This window comes from Ranitomeya imitator, chromosome 5 (genome assembly GCF_032444005.1).
Source record: "Ranitomeya imitator isolate aRanImi1 chromosome 5, aRanImi1.pri, whole genome shotgun sequence".
NCBI classification, from domain to species: domain Eukaryota; kingdom Metazoa; phylum Chordata; class Amphibia; order Anura; family Dendrobatidae; genus Ranitomeya; species Ranitomeya imitator.
In genome coordinates, this window is record NC_091286.1 from 62,730,350 (window position 1) to 62,754,995 (window position 24,646).

Below are 24,646 nucleotides of genomic sequence, written 5' to 3' on the forward strand. Positions count from 1 at the left end.
TGCATTGTGCTCATCTCCGGTGCAGTCAGTGCGCTCCTCGTCTCCGGTGCAGTCAGTGTGCTTCTCGTCTCCGGTGCAGTCAGTGTGCTCCTCGTCTCCGGTGCAGTCAGTGCGCTCCTCGTCTCCGGTGCAGTCAGTGTGCTCCTCGTCTCCGGTGCAGTCAGTGCGCTCCTCGTCTCCGGTGCAGTCAGTGCGCTCCTCGTCTCCGGTGCAGTCAGTGCGCTCCTCGTCTCCGGTGCAGTCAGTGTGCTCCTTGTCTCCGGTGCTGCAGTCTTGCAGGGAGGAGATCCTGCCTTCCCTCCCCCTTCCCAGAGATTGGATTATAATGCAGCAGAGGATTACAGCGCTCTCACGTCCGTGCATTGTGCCGCCGCCGTCAGTGGATGGCTCTGCCCTGCTGCCTGCACCATCCGCCAGTGCTGCTCCCATAGGGAGCGTGTGTGATTCCTCCTCCTCCTCCTCGAGCTGTCAGTGTCCTCTGCTCCAACATGGGGGAGATCCCTAATCTGGTGAAAATCTCGGTCTCCCTTAAAATCCAGCCTAATGACGGCCCGGTGTATTTTAAGGTGGACGGGCAGAGATTCGGCCAGAACAGGACGATCAAACTGTTAACTGGAGCCAAATACAAGATCGAGGTCGCCCTGAAGCCGGGAGCGGTGAGAGCCAAGTAAGTGGTGCAGGGCTGCGCTGCGGGCGCCGAGGGTCCCTGCTCGTCCCTGTGGTGGGCTCAGCGCTGCCCCCTCTCCCCTGCTGGTCCCTGTGGTTGGGCTCAGCGCTGCCCCTCTCCCCTGCTCGTCCCTGTGGTGGGCTCAGCGCTGCCCCTCTCCCCTGCTCGTCCCTGTGGTTGGGCTCAGCGCTGCCCCCTCTCCCCTGCTCGTCCCTGTGGTGGGCTCAGCGCTGCCCCCTCTCCCCTGCTCGTCCCTGTGGTGGGCTCAGCGCTGCCCCTCTCCCCTGCTCGTCCCTGTGGTTGGGCTCAGCGCTGCCCCCTCTCCCCTGCTGGTCCCTGTGGTGGGCTCAGCGCTGCCCCCTCTCTCCTGCTGGTCCCTGTGGTTGGGCTCAGCGCTGCCCCCTCTCCCCTGCTGGTCCCTGTGGTGGGCTCAGCGCTGCTGGTCCCTGTGGTGGGCTCAGCGCTGCCCCCTCTCCCCTGCTGGTCCCTGTGGTGGGCTCAGCGCTGCCCCCTCTCCCCTGCTCGTCCCTGTGATGGGCTCAGCGCTGCCCCCTCTCCCCTGCTGGTCCCTGTGGTGGGCTCAGCGCTGCCCCCTCTCCCCTGCTCGTCCCTGTGGTGGGCTCAGCGCTGCCCCCTCTCCCCTGCTGGTCCCTGTGATGGGTCAGCAGCACTGCCCCCTCTCCCCTGCTTGTCCCTGTGGTGGGCTCAGCGCTGCCCCCTCTCCCCTGCTCGTCCCTGTGGTGGGCTCAGCGCTGCCCCCTCTCCCCTGCTCGTCCCTGTGATGGGCTCAGCGCTGCCCCCTCTCTCCTGCTGGTCCCTGTGGTGGGCTCAGCGCTGCCCCCTCTCCCCTGCTCGTCCCTGTGGTGGGCTCAGCGCTGCCCCCTCTCCCCTGCTGGTCCCTGTGATGGGTCAGCAGCACTGCCCCCTCTCCCCTGCTCGTCCCTGTGGTGGGCTCAGCGCTGCCCCCTCTCCCCTGCTGGTCCCTGTGATGGGTCAGCAGCACTGCCCCCTCTCCCCTGCTTGTCCCTGTGGTGGGCTCAGCGCTGCCCCCTCTCCCCTGCTCGTCCCTGTGGTGGACTCAGCGCTGCCCCCTCTCTCCTGCTGGTCCCTGTGGTGGGCTCAGCGCTGCCCCCTCTCCCCTGCTCGTCCCTGTGGTGGGCTCAGCGCTGCCCCTCTCCCCTGCTGGTCCATGTGGTGGGCTCAGTGCTGCCCCCTCTCCGCTGCTCGTCCCTGTGGTGGGATCAGCGCTGCCCCCTCTCTCCTGCAGGTCTCTGTGGTGGGCTCAGCGCTGCCCCCTCTCCACTGCTCGTCCCTATGGTGGGCTCTGCACTGCCCCCTCTCTCCTGCAGGTCCCTGTGGTGGGCTCAGCGCTGCCCCCTCTCTCCTGCAGGTCCCTGTGGTGGGCTCAGCGCTGCCCCCTCTCCCCTGCTGGTCCCTGTGGTGGGCTCAGCACTGCCCACTCTCCCCTGCTTGTCCCTGTGGTGGGCTCAGTGCTGCCCCCTCTCCCCTGCTGGTCCCTGTGATGGTTCAGCGCTGGTCCCTGTGGTGGGCTCAGCGCTGCCCCCTCTCTCCTGCTCGTCCCTGTGGTGGGCTCTGCACTGCCCCCTCTCTCCTGCAGGTCCCTGTGGTGGGCTCAGCGCTGCCCCCTCTCTCCTGCAGGTCCCTGTGGTGGGCTCAGCGCTGCCCCTCTCCCCTGCTCGTCCCTGTGGTGGGCTCAGCGCTGCCCCCTCTCCCCTGCTGGTCCCTGTGGTGGGCTCAGCGCTGCCCCCTCTCCCCTGCTGGTCCCTGTGATGGGTCAGCAGCACTGCCCCCTCTCCCCTGCTTGTCCCTGTGGTGGGCTCAGCGCTGCCCCCTCTCCCCTGCTCGTCCCTGTGGTGGGCTCAGCGCTGCCCCCTCTCCCCTGCTCGTCCCTGTGATGGGCTCAGCGCTGCCCCCTCTCTCCTGCTGGTCCCTGTGGTGGGCTCAGCGCTGCCCCCTCTCCCCTGCTCGTCCCTGTGGTGGGGTCAGCGCTGCCCCCTCTCCCCTGCTGGTCCCTGTGATGGGTCAGCAGCACTGCCCCCTCTCCCCTGCTCGTCCCTGTGGTGGGCTCAGCGCTGCCCCCTCTCCCCTGCTGGTCCCTGTGATGGGTCAGCAGCACTGCCCCCTCTCCCCTGCTTGTCCCTGTGATGGTTCAGCGCTGGTCCCTGTGGTGGGCTCAGCGCTGCCCCCTCTCCCCTGCTGGTCCCTGTGATGGGTCAGCAGCACTGCCCCCTCTCCCCTGCTTGTCCCTGTGATGGTTCAGCGCTGGTCCCTGTGGTGGGCTCAGCGCTGCCCCCTCTCCCCTGCTGGTCCCTGTGATGGGTCAGCAGCACTGCCCCCTCTCCCCTGCTGGTCCCTGTGATGGTTCAGCGCTGGTCCCTGTGGTGGGCTCAGCGCTGCCCCCTCTCTCCTGCTCGTCCCTGTGGTGGGCTCAGCGCTGCCCCTCTCCCCTGCTCGTCCCTGTGGTGGGCTCAGCGCTGCCCCTCTCCCCTGCTGGTCCATGTGGTGGGCTCAGTGCTGCCCCCTCTCCGCTGCTCGTCCCTGTGGTGGGATCAGCGCTGCCCCCTCTCTCCTGCAGGTCTCTGTGGTGGGCTCAGCGCTGCCCCCTCTCCACTGCTCGTCCCTATGGTGGGCTCTGCACTGCCCCCTCTCTCCTGCAGGTCCCTGTGGTGGGCTCAGCGCTGCCCCCTCTCTCCTGCAGGTCCCTGTGGTGGGCTCAGCGCTGCCCCCTCTCCCCTGCTGGTCCCTGTTGTGGGCTCAGCACTGCCCACTCTCCCCTGCTTGTCCCTGTGGTGGGCTCAGTGCTGCCCCCTCTCCCCTGCTGGTCCCTGTGATGGTTCAGCGCTGGTCCCTGTGGTGGGCTCAGCGCTGCCCCCTCTCTCCTGCTGGTCCCTGTGGTGGGCTCAGCGCTGCCCCCTCTCCCCTGCTCGTCCCTGTGTTGGGATCAGCGCTGCCCCCTCTCCCCTGCTGGTCCCTGTGGTGGGCTCAGCGCTGCCCCTCTCCCCTGCTGGTCCATGTGGTGGGCTCAGTGCTGCCCCCTCTCCCCTGCTCGTCCCTGTGGTGGGCTCAGCGCTGCCCCCTCTCCCTGTGCGGTCCCTGCTTGTTCCTGTGATCTTCCTCTTCCTCCTGATCTGTCATCAGCACTGCACACTCTGCACATTCCTGCTGCCAGTGCCCGGGATTACCACCCTGCACCCTGTGTATTTATTAGTGTGTACAAATAACATCCTTGTTTCCCTGCCTTCAGGCCCGGGGCCATGTCTTGTCAATATTGCCATGTTTATAGGATAAATATTAATAATTGATCAGTTTGCAGTAAAGGCTGTGTTCACACATTGGGCATTTTGATCCCTGTAGAACTGCAGAGTTTTTGCAAATCTGGTGAGTCTTTGTAGCAAAAAAATAAATAAAATGGAAGTACCATGTGAATGGGCCTTTATATGTTCAGTACAGATGAGGCGTATGGGGCGATTATTGTGATGGAGATCGATATCAATCAATGTCATTGGGCCCCGAGATGATCAGGGCATCAGAAGAGACATTGTTGGGCTCAGCCATGTTGTGAGCCTCTGAATCCATCCTTGCCCATTAGGCCTTTTCAGAAATCAGATCCTCAGAGGTCATGGAGACACGAGGTTGATGCATTTAAATGGCCACGCTTAGTATCCTGTAGATGAAAGCTTGTCTTCTACATCATTGAATCCACATTCCCTGTCTAGGCCGGAGTGGGTGGTTGGATGCCCCCGGCACCCGCCATCTGGGGCTCACGCTACACTAGTGCGAGAAGCTCCTGTCCGTTTTGTGGAGGTTGTGTAACACAATTTTGCACAGATGTTTGGGGATTTGCAGATGATCATGGCAGGGGGTGTATTTATTATATGCAGTGCAGCCAAGAATGAACACAACCAGGTCATCCAGCCCCGGCGTGTGTATAATATAATAGCTATTCATTTCTGTGCTATTAATTACTAAATACAATATTAATATTTCCCATAGGCTCAAATAGTTAAATTATGCAGTGATTAATAGATGTGGGGATTATTGGAATATTTCTACATGATTTTCATTATTTTTGTATTTATTTAATTAGGATCAAGTTAACGGAAAATGATAGTTTTGCTCCTTCCAGATCGATGGTCATTTCCTTAGGATATTACTGTAAGGACTTGTGTGCGCTTTCTAGGAAAAAAAAAATAGAAGCAAATTTTGGTAATTCTAGACAATAATTGTAGATCTGTCAAGGGTTTGTGGACAAATATATCTTTTGCCTCCTCCTCCTTTTTAGACTGTGTATTTAATCTATATAGCTTTCCACAGACAAGTGCAAACAGTCAAACCTGGTGTCACTCAATACCGCGACAGAGAGGGGCCACAAGCTTGCGGCAACCTGTTTCTCAAACTCCCGCTCTGATTAGACCTGCTTCACCATCTCCACAACAGTTCAGTTTTTTTTCCTTGCTGTCGGTAGGAGGGTTACTCAGTTGATCTCCTGGAGCTCTCCAACCTGAATTATCTCAGCTGTTCAGTGTTGGCCACCTCTTTGCTATATATGCTTGCCACTGGCACTTGGGAATTGCCAGTGATAGTTCTTACTGCCTGGTTAGGAGTTGGAGGTGAAATTCGTGTTTGGAGTAGGCATTTGGAGAGATGTTCAGGAGATGGTTGTGTGGAGTTTGGTTGTGTGTTCATCCTCATCCTCTCCTATTTGGTTTCACCTTCCTATACCTATACCTTTCATTTATACCTGTACACTTCTGCCTCATACTCCCTTGGGTGGAGGAGGGAACAGATAAGGGTTAATGTAGGGGTATATCAAGGCACGTGCCCCCGGTCTCTCCACCTTCAGGAGTAATCTGGGGGACAGGGATTGACTAGAGCACCCCTGGGTCGTTGGATTGAGTAGGCCCCCACAGTCCCTAGTCACTATGTGTCCCCTAGATTGGTCTCTGTGTCCGTCTATTGAGGCCTGATGGCACATACAGGGATTGAATACTAGAGATAGGACCACCCCAATTGGGTACTCCATGTCGCGGTGGGATGGCTTTTACACTTTTTTAATCAAAATAGTGTCAACCAATTACGCTGCGTTATTCACGTGTACTACTACTTATTTGCTTTTATCCTAGGTTTTGTCTGCTAATGACCTCAGTGTGAATGTGCACCTACAGTACACATTGCACTCACACCATCAGGTGTTCCGACCCATTTCTGCTATTTTAAACATATCTTATATATTACATATATTATTATCTTATGGTTTTCTTAACGCTAATGTCAATACCTTTTTGTAGTAAATAATCTACATAATTTTAATTACAATTTTCTAAGACCAAGTTCACAGGAGCCTATGAAAAAACATCAGCTTTTCATCCAAATAACTCACGATTTTTCATCTGTATTGACACCTGTGACATCCGTTTTTGTACATCAATAAAAAAATGATACAAGGTTAAATACGGTACTTTAGGAAACCTATGTTTATAGGGGATGTCCACAACTTGGGCAACAGTTCATAAATAAACCGTGCTCAATGTGAGATAAAAGCAAATATACTTTACTTCCTCCCAGAGCCGGATCTGTATCAGTGATGTTGGAGCTGCTTGCACTCTTGCTTGCGTGACATTATTATGTCACATGAGCCCTGCAACAATCAGTGGCTGCAGAACCTCACACTTCTCTCACATAAGAGCTCATTCAGACGTCCATGCAAATCGGTCCGAGCACGGACTGGCTGCTGGTCTCCTGTATGTATTTCTATGAGGTTGTCACGCTTTGGTCGGGAGAGCCATAATTCTGGCGTTTTGATTTTTTTTTTATCGCTACGCCGTTTAGCGATCACGTTAAGTCTTTTTTTTTTTATATAAAGATCGGGCGATTCTGAACTCGGCGATACCAAATATGTGTAGGTTTGATATTTTTTTTTTTTTTTTTTTTTCTTTTTAATTTTGATTGGGGTGAAAGGGGAGTGATTTCAACTTTTATATTTTTTTTTTTATTTTATATGTTTAAACACTTTTTAAAAAAAAAAAAACTTTTGGCATGCTTCAATAGCCTCCATAGGAGGCTAGAAGCTGCCATAGCGCGATCGCCTCTCCTACATAGAGGTGATGCTCAGATCACCTCTATGCAGCAGAAATACAGGCTTGCTATTAGCGCCGACCACAGGGTGGCGCTCATAGCAATCTGCCATCAACAACCATAGAGGTCTCGAGGAAACCTCTGGTTGTGATGGCAACTCAACGATGACCCCCTATCACGTGACGGGGGTCATCACTGCGTGTATTTCCGTACCAGGGTCTGGAAGTGCATTGAAATGCCCGCTGTCAGTTTGACAGCGGCATTTAACTACTTAATAGGCGCGGGCGGATCACAATTCCGCTCACGCCTATTGCGTGACATGTCACGGCTTTGAAGTGGGCTCACCGCCGGATCCCACCTCAAAGCGGGGGACACTGCCAGCTGACGTACTATTCTGTCAGCTGGCAGTAAGGGTTTAAGAAACAACAGTTTATAGTCTACATTATGACTTCCGAGACACTACACAATGTGCATCGATGTCAGTAGCAAAATAATTGTTCAAAAGTGTTTTGCAGACCGCCAGGAACAGCGGTATCAACATTGTTGGAACAATGGAGCATGTGAGGAGCAAACACTGCCTTCATTTTAGTTCGGGCCCTGAATTGATTAGGCTGGGGTTGTCCAGTAGTGGACAATCCCTTTAAGAGATCACTGCATCCTGTTTAAAAAAAATATTAAGGGGAGTTTCACCCCTTTTTTTCAAAGTGGCCAAAGGTAGGACAAGGTAAAGATAAAAATGTTACCACTCCTACCCCTGTCATCCCTTCCTGCTCTGGTTTGGAGCACCAGAGCATGGAGATTTGTAGTGGTCACACTTTTTGCCTTACTACCATCTCCCTGTGGCCACTTAAGGCCCTGGTAGTCTGGTCAGAGAGGTAACTTGTTTTTTTGTTACTCATGGGGATAACCCATTATTAATATAACAGTATGCAGTAGGCATGGAAAAGATATGGTGTTAAAAGGTGGGTGGTCACTTGAAGGCTTTATTCAATTCTCCTTTTTTTTAAGCACATGGTTTGGCCATGTTTTTCACAGATGCAACACATACCCTTTATGGCAGGGGTGGACCATTAATTTTCCAAAAGGGCCACATGAGAGACTGTGACTGTTGTGGAGTCCGAACTAATAGGCTGTTATTATTTCTGCTCAATATTAATATTAACATATTAATTAGAATGAATTTTTATATTGTATCACTTAACATTGAACAAAATTAAGTATGCTGACATTCCCATATATGCCATATGAGCCCACCCATAGCTTCCTATACACAGTATGACCCTCCACATAGCCTACTATATACAGCATGAGTCCCCACATAACATCCCATATACAGTAGGAGCCCCCACATAACTTCCTGTATAAAGCATGAGCCACCAAATAACCTCCCACCTACAGTATGATCCCCACATAACCTCCCACCTACAGTATGAGCCCCACGTAACCTCCCACCTACAGTATGAGCCCCACATAGCCTCCTGTACAGTGTAAGCCACCACATAACCTCCCACATACAGTATGAGCCCCACGTAACCTCCCACCTACAGTATGAGCCCCATAGTCTCCCATACACAGTATGAGCCCCACGTAACCTCCCACCTACAGTATAAGCCCCACATAGTCTCCCATACACAGTATGAGCCCCACGTAACCTCCCACCTACAGTATGAGCCCCATATAGTCTCCCATACACAGTATGAGCCCCACGTAACCTCCCACCTACAGTATAAGCCCCACATAGACTCCCATATACAGTATGAGCCCCAAATAGCCTCCAGTATACAATATGAGACCCAAATAGCCTCCCGTATACAGCCTGAGCCCCACATAGCCCCTATATATACAGTATGAGCCCCCACATACCCTCTTGTATACAGCCTGAACCTCACATAGTACAAGCCCCGAATAGCCTCCCTATGTACATTCAAAGATGTCAAACACATGAAAAACCACCACATATTCACCTCTCCCCCATCCCCCCCGACTCTCTGCTCCTGTCTCTGATGTACTGACTCTCCGCACTGCACAGCTGACGCGAAGAAATGATGTGATCGTGTCAGTAGTCTCACACGCTGATTGGTGGAAGAAAGGGCCCGCGACCCCTCCTCCACCAATGTATTCACCGCTGTCTGCATCCCAAGAATGCGGATGGCGGTGACAGTGGGGGCGAATGGATGGGGGTCAGGGGAGGGCACAGTAGGGTCTATGGGCCACTGTTTAAGCCCTTCGGAAGTCTCGGTCCGCACTTTACCCAGGTCTGCTCTATGGTGATATTCACATATCTTTTTTTTTTTTTTTATTAGAGTCACAGATTAAAAATCAACCATACAAGTCTATGAGTCCATGGACATCACTAACCGTACACTGATGCCATCCGTGTTCAATACATCTGCTGTCCGTCCTTAAGATTGTAATGGGTAGGAGAAACTTTGCAGAGTATTTCTGGCAAATGAGAAAATCACAGATAGGAAAGCTGGACCAAAACTGCTCAGATTTATTCATATATAAGAAAAAAAAATCAGATATTTGAATGAAGCATAAGGTATTATTTTATTATCATTATTTGCTTTTAGAGCACCATTGCATTCATGGTGCTATACTTGAGTAGGGGTTACATAAAAAGTACAAATAATAATAATAATCTTATACAAATCTTTTTACAAATATAAATTGCAGAGAACAAACTAACAATGACAGAATGGTACAGAAATGAGAGGGCCCTGCCTTTGCAGGTTCATAGTCTGTAGGGTAATAGTGAAGGAGACAGTAGGTTGGGTGGTTTCAGCAGCTCGGTGGTGGTGAGGAGGCAGGGAGACATTGCAGGCTGTAAGCTTTCTTGAAGAGGTGTGTTTTCAAGTTCTGTCTGAAAGTTCTGAATGTGGTGGATAACCGGACGTATAGGGGCACAGAATTCCAGAGGATGGGAGATATTTGGGAGAAGTCTTTTGGAGGCAATTGGTGAGGAACGTATAAGTGTGGAGGATAGAAGGAGGTCTTGAGAGGACCAGAGATTACATGTTGGACAATATTGGGAGATTAGTTCGGATATATACGAAGGAGACAGGTTATGGACGGTTTTGTAGGTCAATGATAGTATAGTATAGGCTTTAATGTTTTGAAGATAATGTTCAGTTTTGGTGTGCATTTACTAGCACCATCCCTGAAGGTTATCCAGTGCTTTCCCCACTAATGAACCAAATGGCCAGGCTTTATAACCTCATCTTTACCCCTACGTATATCAAAGTCATTATTACCATCAGTCCTATATTGTGTTACTGTCCTGATTAATACATGCATCAGTTCAACATTTCATTGAAGCATTGCACATTCTTGAGGACGATTTCAGATTATCAGGATGTATAATTAGGTGGGACTCTCCTGACCCTATCCCCAGGCTGAGGACCTAATGGGCTGTGAAATCCTGCATTGATTGTGTGCAGTTACGGCGCTCATACACTGACAGTGATACAGGCAGGACTGTTATGATATAGTTCAATAAAATGCATTATGCACCAGGGCCACTGTATTTGGAGAACAACCGAAAACCGCTAGAGAAGAAGGTGTAGGCCAAACCACCCCAGGGCCAGTTTCTCCCATGTCATTATTTATTGATGATCTATATATATATATTTTTTTTACATCTCTTTCAGGACAATGAATTTAGGAGGATTGGTGATTCCCCTAGAAGAAAAATCCAGAGATCCTCAGATGGCTTGTTACACAGCCTTCTATGATACGGAGGGGGTGACTCACACCAAAAGTGGGGAGAGGCAACCGCTCCAAGTCATGATCCAGGTACCAAGCAAGTGAATTATAACTTTTTAGGGATTTACTTTTTTCAGCTATTTGATTTTTTTTTTTTCCCCTCGACAACACTTCATTTTTCTGACAGATCAGTTATAAAGATCATAAAAATATGATCTCTATGATCTTAATTCTAGATCTAAAATACAGTTATGAGGATGAGGAGATCCATATAACTTTTCTGGGTTATAGAATTGGATAGAGACGTGCAAGTAGTTGAATGTGAGAGCTTGACTCTTTCCGACAGTCCTGTTTATTTGTATGTAAAGTCACTGCTCTATCATGGCCAAATGGTAAGCTGGAGAAGGGGGAACCAGTAGCACTTCAGTACCGTATTTCTTCTCAATGGTGGAAGATGTGGATTAGCATTATTGTCATTGTAAGAACCTGACGGGTGGGTCTTGATTACATTTTTATATCTTTTGTAATATTGGCACTGGAATATGAAACTTAAATGGGTTATCCAGGAATTTTTTTTTCTTCGGGACCAAGTACTTACAGTATGTTACACAATTTTTGTTCCTGGCTTCCAAGTGTAATATTTCAACTACTTATGTTTAAAGACTATGAAAAAATGACTACATTCAGCACAAACTTTGGTTTTATGACCAAAAGCCAGAAAAATTTCGTATTTATTGTGACAGAAAAAGGAAATTATTATATTTTCGTTCATGCGGTCTTATAAAAAAAACAACACTTGCATGGTAAATGGACAAAGACAGTCAAAAATCACTTAAAAACGTTCAGAAATGAGTAGTTTTTCTAGATTTGCAAGTGTACTGCAAATCGCTTTCTCGAAGAAGCCCCCAAATGTAGTCCCCCATCATGTTTTCGTTATACTGTCATTGGTAACAATGTTCAAATTCCAGTATATCTTGATGAAAGCGCTCGACTTGCTCCTCTGAGTAAGCTACCATGTTCTCCTCGAACTTGTCGAGATGAGCATCAAGGATATGGATTTTGAGAGACATTCTGCATCCCATTATAGCTGAAGACACAAAAGAGAATGGTAAAACCAAAAACACTCAGTTTGAAAAAATGTTTGCAGTAATCCGCAAGTGCTAGTAAAAGATGTAAATAACAGGGTATTTGGTTGATACGTTTTTTGCAAAAAATGTATACTAAGCTGCTCTACCAATCTTCACGGTATACCCATATCAGAGCAGTCCTAACTAATGTATGCAATCCCTATCTGATGTATTTAAAAACCTGATCATCTGTATATTACCTGTGTGAACAGGGTTCAGAGAGGAAAAATCCATGTGTGCATACAGGACAGAACAGCTTTTGTGCAGCTAGCCCAAGAGGAGTGGTGGAACTCCCCAGTCTTGTAGACACAAGAGAACAATCATGGAAACAGGAACACATGGGCTACTTGCACAGTGAACAAGTCTGTAAGAACATGTTCACACACCACCAAGAAACCTGAAGACACAAAAGAGAATGGTAAAACCAAAAACACTCAGTTTGAAAAAATGTTTGCAGTAATCCGCAAGTGCTAGTAAAAGATGTAAATAACAGGGTATTTGGTTGATACGTTTTTTGCAAAAAATGTATACTAAGCTGCTCTACCAATCTTCACGGTATACCCATATCAGAGCAGTCCTAACTAATGTATGCAATCCCTATCTGATGTATTTAAAAACCTGATCATCTGTATATTACCTGTGTGAACAGGGTTCAGAGAGGAAAAATCCATGTGTGCATACAGGACAGAACAGCTTTTGTGCAGCTAGCCCAAGAGGAGTGGTGGAACTCCCCAGTCTTGTAGACACAAGAGAACAATCATGGAAACAGGAACACATGGGCTACTTGCACAGTGAACAAGTCTGTAAGAACATGTTCACACACCACCAAGAAACCTGAAGACACAAAAGAGAATGGTAAAACCAAAAACACTCAGTTTGAAAAAATGTTTGCAGTAATCCGCAAGTGCTAGTAAAAGATGTAAATAACAGGGTATTTGGTTGATACGTTTTTTGCAAAAAATGTATACTAAGCTGCTCTACCAATCTTCACGGTATACCCATATCAGAGCAGTCCTAACTAATGTATGCAATCCCTATCTGATGTATTTAAAAACCTGATCATCTGTATATTACCTGTGTGAACAGGGTTCAGAGAGGAAAAATCCATGTGTGCATACAGGACAGAACAGCTTTTGTGCAGCTAGCCCAAGAGGAGTGGTGGAACTCCCCAGTCTTGTAGACACAAGAGAACAATCATGGAAACAGGAACACATGGGCTACTTGCACAGTGAACAAGTCTGTAAGAACATGTTCACACACCACCAAGAAACCTGAAGACACAAAAGAGAATGGTAAAACCAAAAACACTCAGTTTGAAAAAATGTTTGCAGTAATCCGCAAGTGCTAGTAAAAGATGTAAATAACAGGGTATTTGGTTGATACGTTTTTTGCAAAAAATGTATACTAAGCTGCTCTACCAATCTTCACGGTATACCCATATCAGAGCAGTCCTAACTAATGTATGCAATCCCTATCTGATGTATTTAAAAACCTGATCATCTGTATATTACCTGTGTGAACAGGGTTCAGAGAGGAAAAATCCATGTGTGCATACAGGACAGAACAGCTTTTGTGCAGCTAGCCCAAGAGGAGTGGTGGAACTCCCCAGTCTTGTAGACACAAGAGAACAATCATGGAAACAGGAACACATGGGCTACTTGCACAGTGAACAAGTCTGTAAGAACATGTTCACACACCACCAAGAAACCTGAAGACACAAAAGAGAATGGTAAAACCAAAAACACTCAGTTTGAAAAAATGTTTGCAGTAATCCGCAAGTGCTAGTAAAAGATGTAAATAACAGGGTATTTGGTTGATACGTTTTTTGCAAAAAATGTATACTAAGCTGCTCTACCAATCTTCACGGTATACCCATATCAGAGCAGTCCTAACTAATGTATGCAATCCCTATCTGATGTATTTAAAAACCTGATCATCTGTATATTACCTGTGTGAACAGGGTTCAGAGAGGAAAAATCCATGTGTGCATACAGGACAGAACAGCTTTTGTGCAGCTAGCCCAAGAGGAGTGGTGGAACTCCCCAGTCTTGTAGACACAAGAGAACAATCATGGAAACAGGAACACATGGGCTACTTGCACAGTGAACAAGTCTGTAAGAACATGTTCACACACCACCAAGAAACCTGAAGACACAAAAGAGAATGGTAAAACCAAAAACACTCAGTTTGAAAAAATGTTTGCAGTAATCCGCAAGTGCTAGTAAAAGATGTAAATAACAGGGTATTTGGTTGATACGTTTTTTGCAAAAAATGTATACTAAGCTGCTCTACCAATCTTCACGGTATACCCATATCAGAGCAGTCCTAACTAATGTATGCAATCCCTATCTGATGTATTTAAAAACCTGATCATCTGTATATTACCTGTGTGAACAGGGTTCAGAGAGGAAAAATCCATGTGTGCATACAGGACAGAACAGCTTTTGTGCAGCTAGCCCAAGAGGAGTGGTGGAACTCCCCAGTCTTGTAGACACAAGAGAACAATCATGGAAACAGGAACACATGGGCTACTTGCACAGTGAACAAGTCTGTAAGAACATGTTCACACACCACCAAGAAACCTGAAGACACAAAAGAGAATGGTAAAACCAAAAACACTCAGTTTGAAAAAATGTTTGCAGTAATCCGCAAGTGCTAGTAAAAGATGTAAATAACAGGGTATTTGGTTGATACGTTTTTTGCAAAAAATGTATACTAAGCTGCTCTACCAATCTTCACGGTATACCCATATCAGAGCAGTCCTAACTAATGTATGCAATCCCTATCTGATGTATTTAAAAACCTGATCATCTGTATATTACCTGTGTGAACAGGGTTCAGAGAGGAAAAATCCATGTGTGCATACAGGACAGAACAGCTTTTGTGCAGCTAGCCCAAGAGGAGTGGTGGAACTCCCCAGTCTTGTAGACACAAGAGAACAATCATGGAAACAGGAACACATGGGCTACTTGCACAGTGAACAAGTCTGTAAGAACATGTTCACACACCACCAAGAAACCTGAAGACACAAAAGAGAATGGTAAAACCAAAAACACTCAGTTTGAAAAAATGTTTGCAGTAATCCGCAAGTGCTAGTAAAAGATGTAAATAACAGGGTATTTGGTTGATACGTTTTTTGCAAAAAATGTATACTAAGCTGCTCTACCAATCTTCACGGTATACCCATATCAGAGCAGTCCTAACTAATGTATGCAATCCCTATCTGATGTATTTAAAAACCTGATCATCTGTATATTACCTGTGTGAACAGGGTTCAGAGAGGAAAAATCCATGTGTGCATACAGGACAGAACAGCTTTTGTGCAGCTAGCCCAAGAGGAGTGGTGGAACTCCCCAGTCTTGTAGACACAAGAGAACAATCATGGAAACAGGAACACATGGGCTACTTGCACAGTGAACAAGTCTGTAAGAACATGTTCACACACCACCAAGAAACCTGAAGACACAAAAGAGAATGGTAAAACCAAAAACACTCAGTTTGAAAAAATGTTTGCAGTAATCCGCAAGTGCTAGTAAAAGATGTAAATAACAGGGTATTTGGTTGATACGTTTTTTGCAAAAAATGTATACTAAGCTGCTCTACCAATCTTCACGGTATACCCATATCAGAGCAGTCCTAACTAATGTATGCAATCCCTATCTGATGTATTTAAAAACCTGATCATCTGTATATTACCTGTGTGAACAGGGTTCAGAGAGGAAAAATCCATGTGTGCATACAGGACAGAACAGCTTTTGTGCAGCTAGCCCAAGAGGAGTGGTGGAACTCCCCAGTCTTGTAGACACAAGAGAACAATCATGGAAACAGGAACACATGGGCTACTTGCACAGTGAACAAGTCTGTAAGAACATGTTCACACACCACCAAGAAACCTGAAGACACAAAAGAGAATGGTAAAACCAAAAACACTCAGTTTGAAAAAATGTTTGCAGTAATCCGCAAGTGCTAGTAAAAGATGTAAATAACAGGGTATTTGGTTGATACGCTGCACAAAAGCTGTTCTGTCCTGTATGCACACATGGATTTTTCCTCTCTGAACCCTGTTCACACAGGTAATATACAGATGATCAGGTTTTTAAATACATCAGATAGGGATTGCATACATTAGTTAGGACTGCTCTGATATGGGTATACCGTGAAGATTGGTAGAGCAGCTTAGTATACATTTTTTGCAAAAAACGTATCAACCAAATACCCTGTTATTTACATCTTTTACTAGCACTTGCGGATTACTGCAAACATTTTTTCAAACTGAGTGTTTTTGGTTTTACCATTCTCTTTTGTGTCTTCAGGTTTCTTGGTGGTGTGTGAACATGTTCTTACAGACTTGTTCACTGTGCAAGTAGCCCATGTGTTCCTGATCCCATTATAGCGTAGAATCTGAACCAACTACACATAGTTTTCAGCCTTCTATGATCTTCTTGATCTGCGGTCCAACGAAGATACCAGCCTTGACCTTTGTTTCCGACAGCTTTGGAAAGAGATCTTGGAGGTACTTGAAAGCTGCTGACTCCTTGTCAAGAGCCGTGACAAATTGCTTGATGAGACCTAACTTGATATGCAGTGGTGGCATCAGCACCTTCAGAGGTTTTATCAGCGGCTCCCACTTGACGTTGCTCTTCCCCACAGAGAACTCCCTATTTGCCTCTTATGCCCTGCACCGATTTCTCATGGCTCAAAGTGGTCATGGACCACTCCTGGTGGCTATTTTTCTGCTTTCTGTGACGTCATGTTGACAGAGTAGCTACTTCTCCTTATATTTTGATCTGAGTGTATTAATATATTCACCTAAATCCACTCTCTCCGGGATCCAGCGCCGTTCTCCTCCACTTCTCAGAGATGTCACCGATCTGCAGGCTCTCTGGGTCACACTACGCTGTGCGTGACCCAGAAGAGTCTTTTACAATGTAAGACTATGTAACACCAATTGGTGTGTCATGTTTTAAATAAATCCTGGTGATACTTCCCGGTATTTGGCTTTAGCAAAATGTTGATAGTCATGTGTAGATTACATGCATATCCGCTGTGTAAATGCATGTGCATTTTTCTACATGCGAATTGTTTGCATTTCATGCAATTCTATGCGGAAAGTTTGCACAGAAAACTCGGCGTACCCGCAGGAGAAATTGACATGTTGCGGATTTGAAACCCACAATGAAAAACAAGACACAGAATAGGCCATACAAATGGGGAACACCAAAACGCAAAGATTGGACCAAAAAGACACAGCTTTACTACAATGTAACACAAGACATGAACATTTAAAACATTAAATACACAAAGCCTGTAATAAGGCAAGCACCTGTGCTATGCTAGAAACATGGGCAAGGTAGTTGGATATTATAGGCTTCTATATGGACAGCATACTCATAATGTGCAAAAAAATGGCAAAATCCTATATATAATATAATATATATTACCTTGCAAATATGACCACGAGTACATGTAGATGCAGGTACTGGAATGGAGAACAGATGTAAACTGAATATGTACAACAGACTCTGTCAGCAGAAGACCTAGTAGCCTCTAATACAGTAACTAGGTCCCTAGCACAAAAATAGGGTAGTGTAGAGTCGGGACAACTGTATCAAGTCATACAATTATAGTGCTAAATTACACAAAAGAAAAATAATAGTCTATGCACCCACATTTGTTGACCGCACAAATGTGCACAGAACAAGACAACCAATAGTCGCCCAACAGGGGTCCCCTGACAAAGCCACTGCTGTGTGGCGACACGCCTTGGGCATCCGCTCTTAGTGCCTGGCTTTGCTAGAATTGGGTTATTACACCTAACATCCCTGGGGTATGGTAAAGGCTGGTGTATTGCGTGCATGGGTCTGTATTGCGTGCATGGGCCCTGACGAAGAAGGAGCACCTCCTTCGAAACGCGTTGGATTGGTTCCCCCTGTTACTATACCCGCCCTACTCGTGACGTCACTATCTTAGCCACGCCCCCCTCACACACCGCTACTGCTCCGGCGTTGCTTCCGGCCGGGGCACGCCAGGAGTTGGCGGTCTTTACCTTTTCAGACGCCCCTGCGTTCAGCGTTTGCTCTGGACACAGCCGTTCTTAGCACTTATCGGCTATCTCACAACGCAGCCCAGCACATCATCCGACGCAAGTCTGGGACTTCCATTGCTTTCTGCAGCTATCCGGACCTTCAGTACTAGCAGCTTTACCTCTTCAGACGCCCCAGCGTTCAGCGTGTGCTCTGGACACAGCCGCTCTTAGCACTTACCGGCTATCTCACAGCACAGCCCAGCACATCACCCGACGCAAGTCTGGGACTTGTATTGCTTTCTGCAACTATCCGGACCGTCAGTACTAGTAAGTGAACGTTTCACTACCTGTGGGCACTCCAATACAGTTGGTCCTCAGCTGACATATTTTCATGCCACCAATAGGAGGCGGTCAGTATACTATTGTTGTTGTAGGCATAGCCCATTTATTTCATACATATCTATTGCATTTATCGGAGCGCAAGTGGCTCCGTCCATGTTGCTGTATTGCTAGTATTGTATTTGTTTTCTGAGCGCAGGTGGGTCATTAGTACAAAGTTTGAAAATTGTGAATGTACGGCGCATGTCATGAAGGGGTTAAAGGGGTTAGCCACTACTTGGACGATCCCTTTTTAAATGCCTTAGTTTCCAGAGTAAAATAAGAAAATCTTACACTTATATCCTGCACCAGTGCCGTTCTGGCAAAATTATTGCCGTTTCTCCTGGTGCTAGCGTGACATAACAATCAGCGGTTGATAATCGGCTGCTGCTCATCAATATGTCGCCAGAGCAGACATCGCTCTGAAAAACTGCTAAAGGCAGTGGCCTCTGATTGGTACATTTACAGATTTTTTTTTTTTTTTTTTTGTGTGTGGGGGAAAAAAACTCTTATAATGTTAAAATGGTTGTCCACTATCTTACTAGTGAAGTCTGAACTTCAACTGCATCTGACTTGTTTTGTTTAAAATTCATTGTGGTAATGTCTATAACCAAAATTAGAAAAATGTTGTCTCTGTCCAAATATATTTGGACTTAAATGTAAAAAAAATTCTCCATTCTGGTAGTCCTAGCAAATTGGACCACGCTATATTTGAGTGATGTTCGATATTTTTTTTTTTTTTTTTTTTTTTTTAACTTTATCTATTTTTTTTTCACGGACCCATAAACTTGAATGGCTGAGTGCTATCCCTATCAGAGGCAAATTGTGCATGCTGTGATTTTTTTTTTTTTTTTTTTTTTTCTTTCTTGGACCACTCGGTCAAGTACACAGCCTCATTTAATAACATTGGCCTGAACGTAATCCGATGTTTTGACCAAAACTGTGGCCTGCACGAGCCCTGTCAGTGGATACCAGCGCAGTGTGTGCCTAGCCTTCGATGCCCAAATGAATTAAGATGAGGAGCATTCTTTTGAAATAATATAATTTACTCCTTTTTTTAATAATATAACTTTCTCCAGCGACCTTCTGACTGAAACACCAGTCTCCTCACTGGAATATAAAACTTGTGTGCGTGCAAGTCACAACAATTTCCTTTGACAGCTTCCATTCACAGGGCGCATGGTAGGTAATATAGAAGCTGTTTGTTGTCCATAGCAACCAATCTGTCACACTCGGAAGGTCTTCAGTAAGGAAGGGGGGCCTCATACTGCCATTGTAACTGGTACTCTAAGTATCCCTGTCCCATGGGTACACTTAAAGGTAGAGAGGCCTGAGTCTCTGACCTTACTATGTTCCTGTTAAACCCTGATCTGTACCCTCCCCCACCCCATGAGGCTTGGGACAGCAGAAAAACTCTATCATGCAGAAGCACTAACCAACAATAGGGAGGAGGAAAGGGATAGGGAGGAATAAAGTAAATGGAAACAGGGACCAGGTGATAAACACACACACGTACTACAGCAAACCACAGATCAATACTACAACAACTCCACTCCAACCACTTAGCTTTAGCACACAGCACAGGAAGACAAAGCTTTCACCGGCAGGAACAAGAAGGTCTGGCCAGTTTTTATAGGAACAGGTAATGACCAGATCAGAAGCAGCTGAAATGGAGCTGCATGTTTCTGACCACAATAGAAAGGGTTGTTAATGTCTTCAGCACCAGAGAAAATGAAATCCATTTAATATGGGACACAAATCACACCATCTTTAAAGAAGACCTGCGATTCATTACCCAACGTGACCGTCTAACTTCAGGTCTTCAAAGGGGATGTGACACCCACCTGACACAATCACAGCACAGCTTTCATTTTCTCAGACTAGTTTAAAAAATGAAAGCCAAGCTCTGATTGGTTGCTACTGACAACTAGACGGTTTCGTTTTTTTTGGACATTCTTGATAAATAAGGCTCAAGCGATGTCCCATCTAACCACGTTCAATTCCGTTTGTTAAGGTGTCCTAAATTATATTTCGAGTCTACCTATTAGACGTCCATATAATTCTATCAACAGATGGATGATGGGGCCTGGTAGGACTGAAGTAAGGGATATTTTTTAGTAAATAGAACATTTGGCAAGAGCCTTAATGTTCAGTTATTTGGAAATATCCCAACAAACTGAGGAAATTCCATGTTCTAATAACACAAAGACAAGAAGGAGGCCGTGTGCAATCTGAAATGCTTCATTAATATCATTATAGCACTGATAAAACCCAGAATTGGTCCCAATTATGTAACAACAAAAGGCACCTTCCCCGTGATGTGAACAATGGGGTGTTTGTGCTGTGTCGTTAATGAGCTCTTTAAACTAAAAATATCTCTTTTTGTTGGCTAAACAGCCTGGAAATTGACTTTGCATGTCACTTACCTAATAAATATATATTTTTTTAATACATTTTGCCATAATGTTATGTTATAGAGCAGGTCATGGGCCCGTGATGTGTGGCTCGTGGCTGTCTGCCAGATTGGTGCATTATCACCAGGTATAGCAAGCCGCTATTAAAAGCAGATCTCTAGATGGTGACTTTTCTGTATAGCCCTGCACAGAAGAGAAGATGTGAGTGGGGGTGAGATAGTTGTGGTGTGATTTTAGTGGAAAAGCTTTGGCTGTCATTATACCGGTAATGGGGGCTCTGGGTGTCACTACCGTGAGTGGGCAGGAGCTGGATGTGGCTAGCGACCCTCTTTCATAGCTGATTGTTGCGCTCAAGGTCAGAAACTTTGGGGACTTCTGTTATAGAGGATCACAGGATATATATCACAACTATCTGAGACAGATGTTGATCCAGCCTTCCATTGAAGGAGAACTCGCCACCTCTCGTGGCAGCCTGTTCCACTCATTGATCACCCTCACTGTCAAAAGTTTTTTTTCTAATACCTAATCTGTATCTTCTCCCTTTCATTTTCATTCCATTGCTTGTAGTGTTTCCATGTGCAAATGAGAGTAAGGGCCCCTTTCCACTTGTGAGAAAAACGGACGAGTGCAATCCGATAAAAAATCGGATTGCACTCGGACCAATGTTTTTCAATAGGTGACATTCCATTAGCGATTTTTTTTTCCCAGCCGAAATCGGACTGAGAAAAAAATCGCAGCATGCTGCGTATTGCTGAGATTCTCGGACGAGACTCGCCAATGCAAGTCAATGGGTGCGAGAGAAAAAACGCACAGCACTCGCACCATGAGAGTGCTGTCCGATTTTTACGCACCCGTGTCCTTAGAAAAGTCGGCAATTCAGCGCAGAGTACAGTAAAATCACACTGACATGTTAGATTAGAGTAGATATATACACATAGAATAGGTATATATACATATATATATATGTCAGGGAGACATATATATATATATATATATATATATATATATATAATGCAGCGTGAGAGAGCTTTAAAGCTGGTAATTCAATTACTGACTTTTGCTTTCTCCTTCCTAAACCCGACATGATATGAGACCTGGTTTACATACAGTAAACCATCTCATATCACCATTTTTTTTGCATATTCCACACTACTAATGTTAGTAGTGTGTATATGCAAAATTTGGCCGTTCTAGCTATTATATTTAAGGGTTAAATGGCGGAAAAAATTGGCGTGGGCTCCCGCGCAATTTTCTCCGCCAGAGTAGTAAAGCCAGTGACTGAGGGCAGATATTAATAGCCTGGAGAGGGTCCACGATTATTGCCCCCCCCCCCCTGGCTAAAAACATCTGCCCCCAGCCACCCCAGAAAAGGCACATCTGGAAGATGCGCCTATTCTGGCACTTGGCCACTCTCTTCCCATTCCCCTGTAGCGGTGGGATATGGGGTAATGAAGGGTTAATGCCACCTTGCTATTGTAAGGTGACATTAAGCCAGATTAATAATGGAGAGGCGTCAATTATGACACCTATCCATTATTAATCCAATTGAATGAAAGGGTTAAAAAACACACACACATTAAAAATTATTTTAATGAAATAAAAACAAAGGTTGTTGTAATATTTTATTTAACGCCAAATCCAATCACTGAAGACCCTCGATCTGTAAATAAAAAAACATAATAAACCAACAATATACATACCTTCCGAGGATCTGTAAAGTCCAACGATGTAAATCCTTCTGAAGGGGTTAAAACATTTTGCAGCCAGGAGCTCTGCTAATGCAACGCTACTCCTCGCTGCAAAACCCCAGGGAATGAAGGTAAAGTAGGTGAATGACCTATATTTACCTGCATTTGCGGTGAGGCGCCCTCTGCTGGCTGTTCATAGATCGTGGGAACTTTCCTAGAAAGCCTGGGAGCTTTCAAGGAAAGCTCCCACGATCTATGAACAGCCAGCAGAGGGCGCCTCACCGCAAATGCAGATAAATATAGGTCATTCACCTACTTTACCTCCATTCCCTGGGGTTTTGCAGCGAGGAGTAGCGTTGCATTAGCAGAACTCCTGGCTGCAAAATGTTTTAACCCCTTCAGAAGGATTTACATCGTTGGACTTTACAGATCCTCGGAAGGTATGTATATTGTTGGTTTATTATGTTTTTTTATTTACAGATCGAGGGTCTTCAGTGATTGGATTGGGCGTTAAATAAAATATTACAACAACCTTTGTTTTTATTTCATTAAAATAATTTTTAATAATGTTTGTGTAATTTTTTAACCCTTTACTAGTATTGGATTAATAATGGATAGGTGTCATAATTGATGCCTCTCCATTATTAATTAGGCTTAATGTCACCTTACAATAGCAAGGTGGCATTAACCCTTCATTACCCCATATCCCACCGCTACACGGGAATGGAAAGAGAGTGGCCAAGTGCCAGAATAGGCGCATCTTCCAGATGTGCCTTTTCTGGGGTGGCTGGGGGCAGGTATTTTTAGACAGGGGGGGGCCAATAACCGTGGACCCTCTCCAGGCTATTAATATCTGCCCTCAGTCACTGGCTTTACTACTCTGGCGGAGAAAATTGCGCGGGAGCCCACGCCAATTTTTTCCGCCATTTAACCCTTAAATATAATAGCTAGAACGGCCAAATTTTGCAAAAAAAATGGTGATATTGAGATGGTTTACTGTATGTAAACCAGGTCTCATATCATGTCGGGTTTAGGAAGGAGAAGGCAAAAGCCGGTAATTGAATTACCAGCTTTAAAGCTATCTAGCGCTGCATTAAATATAAATATATATATATATATATATATATTTATATGTGTCTCCCTGACATATATATATGTATATATACCTATTCTATGTGTATATATCTACTCTAATCTAACCTGTCAGTGTGATTTTACTGTACTCTGCGCTGAATTACCGGCTTTTCAAAGGAGACCCGTGCGTAAAAATCGGACAGCAATACGGATGTCATACGGATGTTGCGATAAAAAAATCGCATGACACTCGCATGACACTCGCAGACGTTACATCAGTTTTTTCGGTCCGTAAATCGGACCGTTTTTTTCTCACACAAGTGGAAAGGGGCCCTTATAATGATGATTCCTCTACACTGTGACATCCCTACAGATATTTGTAGACAGCTATTAAGTCTCCTCTTGGCTTTCTTTTTTGCAAGTTAACCCCTTAGCGACCGCCGATACGCCTTTTAACGGCGGCCGCTAAGGGTACTTAAACCACAGCGCCGTTAATTAACGGCGCTGTGGAAAAAGTAAATAGCGCCCCCCAGAGTCGGATTTTCTCCGGGGTCTCGGCTGCCGGGGGTAGCCGAGACCCCAGAGAACATGATTCGGGGGGGTTTTAACCCACCCCACATTTGCGATCGCCGGTAATTAACCGTTTACCGGCGATCGCAAAAAAAAAAAAAAAGCGATCTATTTTTAATTTCTCTGTCCTCCGATGTGATCGCACATCGGAGGACAGAGAAAAGGGGTCCCAGGTAGCCCCCCAATACTTACCTGTCTCCCCCGATGCTCCTCGTGGCTCCCGGTGGGCGCCGCCATCTTCGAGAATCTTTGGGGTCTCGGCTGCCGGGAGTAGCCGAGACCCCAAAGAGCATGATCGGGGTCGGTTTTACCGACCCCTGTTTTGCGATCACCGGTAATTAACTGTTTACCGGCGACCGCAAAAAAAAAAAAAAAAGTCAAAGCGTAATTCTCTGTCCTCTGATGTGATCGCACATCAGAGGACAGAGAAATAGGGGGATTCGGGGACCCTGCCATACTCACCTGTGTCCCTGGGTCCTCCTGCTGCTCCTCCTGGCCGCCGGCAAAAGAAAATGGCGGGCGCATGCGCAGTGCGCCCGCCATCTGTCTCCATCTGCCGGCCGGCAGGAGAAGAGCAGTTGGGGCTAAAATTAGGGCTAGGGGTAGGGCTAGGGCTAGGGTTAGGGCTAGGGGTAGGGTTAGGATTAGGGTTAGGGTTGGGGCTAAATTTAGGGTTAGGCTTCTTTCACACTTACGTCGGTACGGGGCCGTCGCAATGCATCGGCCCGACATACCGACGCACGTTGTGAAAATTGTGCACAACGTGGGCAGCGGATGTAGTTTTTCAACGCATCCGCTGCCCAATCTATGTCCTGGGGAGGAGGGGGCGGAGTTACGGCCACGCATGCGCGGTCAGAAATGGCGGATGCGACGTACAAAAAAACTTTACATTGAACGTTTTT

General features: G+C 46.2%; 1 protein-coding gene across 1 annotated transcript in view; it reads left to right on the forward strand.

The window, feature by feature from the left end:
• The first annotated feature begins 210 nt into the window (after positions 1 to 210).
• Positions 211 to 24,646, forward strand: part of CNRIP1 (cannabinoid receptor interacting protein 1) — a 53,058-nt gene continuing 28,622 nt past the window's right edge. Inside the window, exons 1-2 of the mRNA XM_069768737.1 lie at positions 211 to 667; positions 10,414 to 10,558. Coding sequence (XP_069624838.1) covers positions 489 to 667; positions 10,414 to 10,558 — 324 coding nt within the window. The 5' untranslated portion in view covers positions 211 to 488. The remainder of the gene's footprint in view (positions 668 to 10,413; positions 10,559 to 24,646) is intronic.